This window comes from Clinocottus analis, unplaced genomic scaffold, assembly GCF_023055335.1.
Source record: "Clinocottus analis isolate CAN_PGR_092001 unplaced genomic scaffold, fCliAna1.0.p SCAF_23, whole genome shotgun sequence".
NCBI classification, from domain to species: domain Eukaryota; kingdom Metazoa; phylum Chordata; class Actinopteri; order Perciformes; family Cottidae; genus Clinocottus; species Clinocottus analis.
This window is the reverse complement of record NW_027175965.1, coordinates 3672406-3683205: the sequence shown is the minus strand read 5'-3', so window position 1 is coordinate 3683205 and position 10800 is coordinate 3672406. Positions and strand designations below refer to the sequence as shown.

Here is a 10800-nt window from a genome sequence, read left to right as displayed (position 1 = left end):
AGAGCAGGGGTTTTCAAAGTGTGAGACTCTGGGCCTCCTCTTAAGCAAAGTAAGGAAAAATCAGACAGCAACCTCCAAACCTGAAAAGTGAAGCTAACGTGGAAGTGCCTAAAAGTTGCATTCTTTCTACTGACCATCAGGAGGCGACGACTGTTTGGTTGTATAGAAGTCAGTAAACGTTGTAAACATTCATTCATGGTCTCAATCTCAAATTTTGTGTTTTCTTCAATACAGCATGATGTTGATGTAGTAAATGATGGTCCATTTAACGTAGAATAGACATTAAAGCAAGTTGTGCATTGGGGCGTGGCTACCTGGTGATTGACGGGTTGCTACCGATCTGAGTCAACGCTGTCATCCACTTCTTAAAGGGCCTGCCACACAGTTGTATTAACGTCTGTATGTTGTCAACCATTTACAGTCATTTCAAATATAGAAAGTACAATTTAACAATATCTCAACAATGTTTATTCTCAGATTTCAAATTTAACTGGATGAATTATAAATACTACATACTCTAATAACAAATACATTATCTTCTCTCATTTCAAGTAAAACAAGGATTGGATTAAAACATTCAATATAGAACAATGTGCATAATTTTAGAAAAAAAATGAAATATCCTTCAGCTCTAAAAGCCAGCAAAATAGATTTTTCTCATTTTCTAAAAAGAGACAAGTGTGTGCATGGACTTTATTTGCGGTTTTTAAACCACTTGCGCTTACGTTTATTTTTCTGTGCCTTAATTTTGGATGTGAGTGGGTCAGTTTGCTTAAAAGAGTTGAGCTTTGCTGCTTCACAGTGCCACTTTAAAAAAATCCCCACGGTCTCTGAGCATATGAGAGATACTGGTTTTGAACTGTATTTGAGAAGACCGAACAGTCTGTCCACTCTTGGTTAAAGGATCCGCTGTCCACATTTCTCTGACCAGAACACCATGGGAAATGACTTCTCCGACTCATGCTCTTTTTCGAGTACTATGTCTCTCTCGTGAGTGTGTATCCCACTCAAGTCGAGGACCGCTGAACGAATGCCATAAAGGCTGGAAAATGAGCGCCGGTTACAAGAGAAGCGCTGATGTAATGATTATTAATTATCTGTTGGTTTTAAGTGGTCAGCCTTTTAGTGACGCCTACAATAGACTCTCAACAACTGATTAAGATATGATCAAGTTGCTGTTTGACTGTCTGAAGTTTTATTTATTAGTTTCTGGAAAATGGTAAAAATGGTAAAATTCCCTAAACTATTGTATTCCTAAACTATCTGTTCAACCAGATCGCACACAAAAAGCTATCATGTGCTTCTTTTGATAACTAATGTGATATCTAATGTCCTATTTCTTCGCCTCCTTTCACTGAGCCTCCTCTGAAACTGTTTCGAGCCCCACTGAGCGGGCCTGCTTCCCTCTTTGAAGACCTCTGCTGTCGAGGAAACTGTTCAACGAATGAACAGTGAACGATGCAACAAAGGAGGACATTTTGTGCCTCCCAATAGCGCTGTCAGGGTCAGTGTGCGTAGGAGTATTGTGTTATCTTCAACAGAATGGCGTCGTGGCGATGCATCATGATGAGAGATTTTAATCAACAAACACATTAGCTCCAAAGCAAGTTCACGTGTTGTAAATAAAGAAAGTTCAGCTCTTGTTTGATATTTTTGCAAATAGCAGCAAAAAATGAATTCCCTCCACCACTCGGCTTATGTTGAAGGATGGTTGTTTTAGGCTGTTCAAGTGCAAGGAAAGTTTATTGAAATCAAGTGCTCTTGAGGCTGTTCAAACAAATCTCTATGTTGCCTCTTGCGTCACAGTTGTATCGCGACCACAAGGGGAGGTCAAATTTCAGATCTTTTCTTCAGCCCTCTCTTTCCCGTCATCCCACCAAGCCAAGCACCGCCAGCTTTGTTAAGGCAAAATTAAACAATGAGGGCATTTCACTTTGCCTCCTGATCATTCAACTAAAACCACTTGCAACCCTGTCTTGTCTCTGACAATGACACAAACAGCTGGTTGCTTTCAGTCGTATAAAATAAATTAAACACTTGTCTTGTCTGCACACACAAAAAAAAACTAATCATAAATTATATAAAATGTAGATATCAAATAGGTAATCAGTTCGTCAATGCATGTACCTGTAGTCAAAGGTTTAGGTGCTGCAGGTCCACACCAAGGACGAGTTTTATGAATCACATCCTATTGTTGTCCTTTCGGTGTGGTGAATTCCACTCACTCCAGTCGTACAGAAAGCACTGCTATATAGCTTCCCCACTACGAGGCGTTTGCTCTTTCCGGGACATGTTGTCCCCAATGAGTTTTGCCCCCACAACAATAAGATGAAGATATGAGGATGAGGCTGGCTGTAGTCCCTTTTGTAAGAGTGTTCTTTGCTCTGAGGTCAGCTCATCCACAAAACAGCCCATCAAACTACAGGAGGCGGCTATACGTTGGTCTCAAGGCCATTCATGTCAATGGTGCAGTGCTCTTTGCCCTTCTTGAGTTGCCTCGGGGGAATCGGAGGCTTCTTCCTGTCCGAAGGGGGCCGGACGCCCTCCTCCAGCTGCATCAGCCGGGCCACGTCGGAGGGGACAAGCTCGTGTTTGATGCCCGAAGACGGGGGCCGGTAGTTGCCGTTGTTGTTGTGGCAGTTCATCAGAAGGGGGGTGTTTATCACGGGTTTGGGCTCGCAGATCAAAGGCACCTGGGGGTTGATGGGGTCACAGGAAGGGAAATAGGGATGTGGAAGAGAGAAATAAAAGCATGTCTGGCAAGAAATCTATGTTGAAAAGGACCTGTACAGCGACTTTGTCTGAATTGTACAGAATACATATGTTTTTGTAGTATATTGTGAAGAAGTTTCGACAAAAAAGGTTCTTCAACCTTGATCAGAAAAGATTAAAACTCACCCCATCGCCTTCTTGCATGAAGTCTTTCCTGCAGATATGTGCCATGATGCCTGTGGCCAAAGCATCTCCCATTACGTTGACCATGGTGCGGAATCTGTCTCTGAAGAAGAGGAAGACATTCGAGAGGAAGAGTTGAACTTCAACTGGAAAAGTTTCGGAACATCTTGGTCGGATGAAGAAAAGATGAAGAAGATGGAGCTCATGAGTTTGAGTTGGAAGTGATGGAAGTGGACACACATGTTACTTACAATGCCCAATCTACTGCAATGATGAGAGTGATGTCATCAGTCGGCAACCCGACGGATGTTAGCACTATCACCATGGTGACCAGTCCAGCTTGCGGGATCCCTGCTGCCCCGATACTGGCTGCAGTGGCTGTGATACTGGAGATTTATCAACCAATTAGTAAACACAAGAGCTGCGTGTAACGACACAACTGAAGAGATAATCATGGCGTTCGATCTTCAAGAGTGGCTTCTGTGGGATGACATAAGAGGCCGATACACAAGTAAAGGTCACAAGGACGTGCTATTTTCAATTCTTGACTTTTTTATTTTAATTGTCTTTCCCAAAAAGCTTATGTCCGCAAGATACCTTCCGTATCCGAAAGGTTGCGCTGGGGTAGAGTCCTCCAGGCAAAGCTAAACCAGGAAGACATGGAACAATGGAGGGACTTCATTGTTACCGTCTGTCTCAGGGACAACGCAAGTCACCAAGTTGTTCATGAATAAACCATTTGTCGTGTGCAGATACTGTAAATATATATATATATATATATATATATATATATATATATATATATATATATATATATATATATATATATATATATATATATGGCTCCTCTGGGTTTGCAGCATGATCCAATATTAACCATCTTGTATGCCGATAAAGTCGGGCAGCTCATTTGAAAGATAATAAAGTAACACACAACTCTACACATGGTGGCGTAGCCCTTTAAGTCCTCACCCTGACCCCTAATCCTATTTATTGTTTAAGTTGTGTTTAGAGGTTGTACATGGGGATTATATATTATTGTAGCCCTGATGTTTATGTTTAGTTTGATACGTAACATGTTTTTTTTAAATTTATACCATGTTTTTTTTTCTTGTGACCTGATATAAAAGGGTCTCCTAATTCAATATTACCTCCACAAACACAACCCATCGCTCTCCTTTAGTAGCAGTGTTCTCATGGACCGATCGTTCACTGAGTTGAACCTCTTGCTAAATCATCTGTGGATTAATTATCACTGTACATACATACTTCACATTTTGCACTTCTCATTTTGCACAATTTAATTTGCTAAATTATTAAGATAGATAGATAGATAGATAGATAGATAGATAGATAGATAGATAGATAGATAGATAGATAGATAGATAGATAGATAGATAGATCGATAGATAGATAGATCGATAGATAGATAGATAGATAGATAGATAGATAGATAGATAGATGGTCGCTTGCAGCAGTTACTGATTTTTACGAATTTGAAGGGGATCATTGATGAAACTCCAGATTCACTTAATGATATCTTATTTATTTGTTCTTGTCATGGAATAAAAACAGATGAGCCTGACCTCATGAGTCAGACAATGTCTCCATAGCAACCGTACAGCGACATGCTGATCTGATTAAAAGCATCCGAAACCTTATGAGTGCATAAAAGTAGAGATTGTGTGGAGAGTGGACGGCATGTTAGTGCACGTCTGCTATCTGGAGCCGATCCAGAAGCAGAGGATGGGATGATCCCATCGCTCATCATGGTGAGAGAAGGCTTTGGGGTCAGTGGCGTGACTTGGATATGGTGGTTTATCGAGGCCACATGGCTTTTTCAGAGAGATAAGCGGATAGTTTCAATCTACAGTTGCTATATGGAATTATATAGAAAAGCATACAGTTGCAAATATCGGGGAGGTTGCCAACTGAGTTTGATGTCAATTATATTCTCACGTTACTGATTTATGTAACTGGGAGTCCACAACTCAAAGATTTGCTCTTGAAAGCACCACCAGGCCCCTCTTCTGCTTCATTAGTATTCAGGCCTGCCACATTCTGTGGTAAAATATGTCTCCCTTGTGTGCATTGGGGACAAAGTGGACATGGACCTGATTCAAGGTTCATTCCCTGTTTTTTTTTAAATTTTTAAATTTTTAATTTCTTATGGACAGTATTTGTGTATCTCAGGACAGGGTGAAACACAATAAGCATCACTCTTTGCTTTACTCTTAAAGCACAATGGCGCCTGCTAGCATGTATTGCTTTTGTCTGCAGGCAATCTTCTGTAATATGTGCTTCCACTTCTGGACCTGTCAGTGGGGAAATACCTGCTTTTCCATACTTCAGAAATCAAAAACAAGAACTTTAAGATATTCTATCTTAACATACGATGGTTGCATTATCTGGTGAAGAGATAAAAGAAAGGCCATCCTTGTCAAAGAGAGGAAAAAAAATAGCTGCAAGCTTTAAGTGCACATTCTCGTCGATGGTGAAGCAGTCAATCATCTATATATACTTCCTCGCTAGCACTTTCAAACTGTTGTCAGACATCTTTCTACATCTGTGCTGCAACTAAACAGGTTCAAAAATATCAGATTGTATATTTTAAAAAGCAATAAATTATGTGCAATGTATATCTGGTCAACTGTTTAAAGGATTAAACTCGTTGATATCATTGCTTTAATATCCCAGTAATATCTTCCCCATGTTAATGAGCTTAGAGGCACAGCTGGTGTACGGCACGGTCCACTGACCTGATGGTGATGATCTGGCCAAAGTCCAGCTCGTAATTGTTAACTTGTGCGATGAATATTGCTGCCACGGCCTCGTAGAGAGCGGTGCCGTCCATATTGATGGTGGCGCCCACGGGGAGCACAAAACGGATGATGCGGCGGTCAATGTGGTTGTTCTCTAAGAGGCACTTGAAGGTTATAGGCAATGTGGCAGAGCTGAGGAAGACAGACAACAAGAGAGAGCGCTCAGAAGGTAAACAGATGCTTCCATAAACATCCCATAATTTCGCCCAGGCATGTCTGTAAACAAGTGTTGTCTCGTGGTTTGCTGTGGTGAGAGAAACAGCTGGAACTCTTATGAGACATTCAGCACGCAGCACATGCTTTTTGCTAATCTGAGTACAGAACACATGTGCGCTGAACTTACTCTGGCAAAATAAATTAAAAACTGTGTGAATCTCAAAAAACACTTCCTGGTCCAGTCTGTGACAGGGACAAGGATTGATCTCACAACATTTAATGGACCATGCCAAAGCTGTTGTGCGTTTTAACCAATTCAATGTAAAATCTCATCACTCCCTACATTACTGAGGAGGATTTTCTAAAGATTTTCAGTTTGTCGCTTTCCCGCCTTCCAGGCAGCCGCTGGTTTCCATTCATTTTCCATGTGGGTTGGAAATTAGTCGGAAGTCGACCACAGCCAACATGTCTGCGAATGTGGATCAGCCAAAACATGCAAAATCACTGACAGTGTCAAGGTTAGTTCACTGGTCAGTTTGTATGGAAAAATATCAACAACATGTGAATGCACTGGGCAGGCGCCAGTCTAATGCTCCTTTACATTCCCATGTCTTCCTACACACACCAGATGTTTCCTGATCTCCCACAGCCCCTTTGAAGATTTTCAGGGTATGGTTCCAGTAAATGGAAAGGAAAGGATAAGTCAACTCGGACTCAACGATATATAATTTTGATTCAGATGAGGAAATAAAAACCAACATACCGATCTTTTTACATCACATCAATACAAACAAAAACCTGGTTAATTCCATTCGATCTCCCTGCAGTCATGTCCTTTACCTGGATGAAGTTGCCAGTGCGATGAGCAGCGCTTGCAGGATTCCCCGTATATAAACGATGGGGCTCTTTTTGGTGATGAAGAAGTACATGGAAGGCAGGATGAACAAGCCGTGCAACACCAGACCAAACACCACGGTGACGGCATAGAAGCCCAGCTTTTTCCCCATGGCTGACGGGTCACTCATCTCCAGAATCTTACCGGCCACCAGGAACACGATGCCAAACGGGAAGTACCTGTCAGGGCGAGATGTTGCTGATAGGTAAGCAGCAGTGGCTGTGAAGTCCTTTATCAATTATAAAACTGTTCATCTATACACATCTATTACAAACAAAGTCAATGCAAAGACACAAAATGGCGCTGTGTCGTGAAAGCCTATCAGCGTTGAGATGCTCTGCCTGTCATCACTGTTGAATCAGGAACTATGGAGGATGAGTTGATAGTCGCTGTGTGAGGCTCCAGACAATATCACCCAGACACGAGGGCGTTTGATGTTCTGACGTTTGTTGCACTTACACAACACGTACAAAGCAGAAATTGTGGTTATTTCTTCCATGGTGGATGACGGAAATGATAACCGGAGATAAGCCACGCCTCCTCTCCGGCACGTCATGAGGGGGACTTCTGCTAGTTGACCCTGTGCTGCCTGTATTTTTTTTTTTATCTCATAGCTATCTATCAGCTGGTTACCATTTGGATGATGTTTTGGTATCAAGTATCCCTCTAGCTAGTCGGCGCTGCTGATGCAGCATGGTAGCTCACTGAAGCTATGAGGTAAACTGTGTGTCCTTCTAAAATGTAATTATTGCTGAACTCCGCAGAGATCTTCTAAACACGCAGCCAAGCTCTGCTGCATGAAGGAGGACATTGTGAGGACGAGCAGGCCAGAGGGCAAACATTTCAATAATATTTGTATTTCTATAAAACTCATGTAACTTCCATTGCAAGCATTACCATATGACAATGGCAACAATTCTCAAGACGGCTTCGTTCAGGCTCTGGCAGAAATTTACCAACGCGCTGCCATTTGGCCCCATCCTTCCCAACATAATACCTGTGAAAATAAACGCCACCATTGTTAAAAATATGGACGAAAGCCTTTCCATTGGCAGTTATGAGTTGTTGAAGAAGAATCCAGACAAGAATCATGCATGTTTTTACCCATAGTGGCGGAAAAAATAACAATTCCAAGGACATTCATTCCATCGCTTGTTCCTTCCCGAATGCGTACGAGCACGTCAGGTGGCGGAGTCAGATCAAGGGCGAAGTTCTGGATGTCGGTTCCATTATCATCCTGGATACCGTAAATGAGTGCTCGCCGCGTGGTGGACTCGGATTGGAGCTGACTCACCGTTGGCTTGGGTTTCACAGTGTACTCACTGCTGGTTCGATACTGTTGCCGGGGAATACAAACAGAATTAGAAAAACGATTGTAAACTTTGTGTTTAAAAGTGATGTGTGCACTATATAGATAGTCTCACCTGCTGAAATGTGGCCTGGACCAGGTTGGATGGGAACATGTTGCTGCGAGGCAAAAAATGCACACATATTAATACTTGTTTAGGGAATTAGAACAATAGGAAAACACGCAAACAATTCAATACTGTATGCTTTTGGGGCTAAAAATACCTTTTCCCCATTGGTTTGAGAAGTTTTCGGTATACTTGTCCTCTGTTATACAGTCATATTAATCAGATCCTTCTTCACTGCAAAGCTGAAGAGAACTCAGATATTTTTTCGAGGTTCTTGTTTTGGTAAATGACATGGCAGTGAGTCAGAAGGCTTCAAATAAAACATCCCGGGGTTTTGGGCAAGCTGACATAAAACAGAGCAGGAGCCTGCAGGCCTGACCAGTTCAGGCAGGGAGACATTATTATTCACATTCATACCAAAAAAAACAATGAAAGCAAATATATTTTATTGCGGGCTCCAATGTATAAAAAAATAAAAACAAACAAAACAAAGGATGTCATTTAACTTTTACTCTCGGTTTAACAAATCCAATCATGTTGAAATAAATAGTCTGTTTGAGTGCAGTTGTGCAACGCAGCGCCTACTCAGCAGGCATGACCTCACTTTATGTTCCCAGTTATTGAGAACAACACGCTCTAATTTGTATGCCATTCCACAATTCTGAAAAAAGACATCTGCACTCCACCCACCAGAAAGCTGTACTGTTTGGAGATGGGTCTGTATAAGATCTGATAACATTCATTTGTATCTCTGCTGCTGACTCAACAATGGCACAGCTGTGCCAAATAAAAACCTAATTGCACCCAAAGATGGGATAACTCAAAAATGAAATATTGATCACTTATGAGAGACACTCGGGAAACAGGGTTTTGCTACGACGAGCAGATTATAGCAAAAAATGTTTAGATATAGTCACATGCCTACTTCACTGACTTTATAACTCCTCCTCCTAACGTTCCTGTACAGGATATAACAGTAATGACATGCCCTTTTTCTCAAGTCCAACCAAACCAGGTCTTAATATGCACTTCAACCAAAATCTAACCAAATTAGATTTTCTAAACGTAGACCAATAAAACAATACAACTTATTCACTGAGATTCACTATCACCACATATTCTCTCTGACTTTACCCAAAGCAGCTACGTTGATACAAGAATCCAAACCCCTGGTTGTCTTGTGTTGACTGACTTGTGGAAGAACCAAAAGACAAAACTATGCGTGAAAACATTCAATGCAATACAGAAATTAAAAAACAAAGAAATTTGGATCAAGCAGGTAGCACTAGACAACTGCATTGCCATGCATGGTTGCATTTCACTGGTGCACTGCAGAGACAAAAAAGGATGTCTGTTGATACCTGTAATGTAAAGAGAACGCAGATGACTGACACGCTCTAGCTTTACAGACACCCTATGATCTCCAAATCCTGTCATCGTGGCTGATGAAAATTCCAATCGTATTTCACTTCATGAGGTGTTTTTCCAGTCTGCCAGTACAATGGAATAAAATGACCTTTCACAAAGCACAACAGATGGAGATTTATCTCAAGGACCAAATTAGACATTTTAATTTGCTCTGCCTTCATAAAAGAAAGATCTCACACCTTGTGACATTTAAATTGATTGTTTTGTCAAAAGAAGTCTTCTCCCTTTTACACCCGCAGAGGAAGAGACGTTAATTCAGCTCTATTCCAAATTTGTTCTGACAATATTGCATTTAAATGTCAAACTCAGGGGTGAACCGTCTTTCCTTCTGAGTCAGTTTGGATGCACAGTGACATACAAGTAGAACTCCAGGCTGCACTAATCAATATCTCCTACTGATCCATTCAGCCGACCTACGCGGCTTTGCACATGTGCTCTCCGATTACCGGCATGGACTTCCACTCACCCCATCGCTGCACCAACAGCATGGAATAAAATGCTCGGATTAGACTTGCAGAGGCACAATGTATGACAGGTGACCGTTAAAGTCCTGTTTACTGATGCCGGGTCTGAGAAACTGGGTAACATCTCATATTAAAGAAGATTAAATGTTTTTAGTCAACAATGAAGTCATCCCAGAATACGGGAACTGAAAAGCTTAAACCAATGTTTTTTTAATCCCGTCTCAGGATTTGATACAAATACAAAACAGTCTGACAAAGTAGGATTTTGTCAGGATGACATTTGCTCTTGTGAGGTGTTATTACTTCAGGTTGGTCCACTTTTTAGAAGTATTTATGCCTGATATTATGTTTTGCCGTTTTGTACAGAGCATCAAATCATTTTCCTATTAATTGATATTTATGAGTGACAGCACAGAAAGTAAAACACAGTTTAGCTCACAGTTAAAGTTCTGTGTCTGAAGTACTGGGAACATACAGTCCACCATTGATAGCACACAAAGAATAGAATAACACATGTTATGTCAAGTTGTTTTCCACAGTCAATTTGTTGAAGTACATCACTGCTCCTGTGCTGTCTGGAAGAAGGTTCGTAAAGTCGTTCTTTATGTGCTCGGCAGGCCACAACTGTCTGAATGCCATTGGGATTAGAAAACGCTGTGCGTACATAATCTTTTTTCTTACATACCATATTTAAACTTGTGTGTTGTGCTGTAAAACAGGGTCAT

General features: G+C 41.2%; 1 protein-coding gene across 1 annotated transcript in view; it reads right to left on the bottom strand.

Moving 5' to 3' along the window:
• Window positions 1-1854: 1854 nt before the first annotated feature.
• slc1a7b (solute carrier family 1 member 7b) overlaps window positions 1855-10800 on the bottom strand; it is a 30728-nt gene continuing 21782 nt past the window's right edge. Inside the window, exons 4-11 of the mRNA XM_068589633.1 lie at window positions 8193-8235; window positions 7873-8104; window positions 7666-7765; window positions 6714-6947; window positions 5655-5849; window positions 3147-3281; window positions 2899-2998; window positions 1855-2693 (exon numbers count right to left, since the gene is read on the bottom strand). Of these exons, the coding sequence (XP_068445734.1) occupies window positions 2433-2693; window positions 2899-2998; window positions 3147-3281; window positions 5655-5849; window positions 6714-6947; window positions 7666-7765; window positions 7873-8104; window positions 8193-8235 (1300 nt within the window). The 3' untranslated portion in view covers window positions 1855-2432. The remainder of the gene's footprint in view (window positions 2694-2898; window positions 2999-3146; window positions 3282-5654; window positions 5850-6713; window positions 6948-7665; window positions 7766-7872; window positions 8105-8192; window positions 8236-10800) is intronic.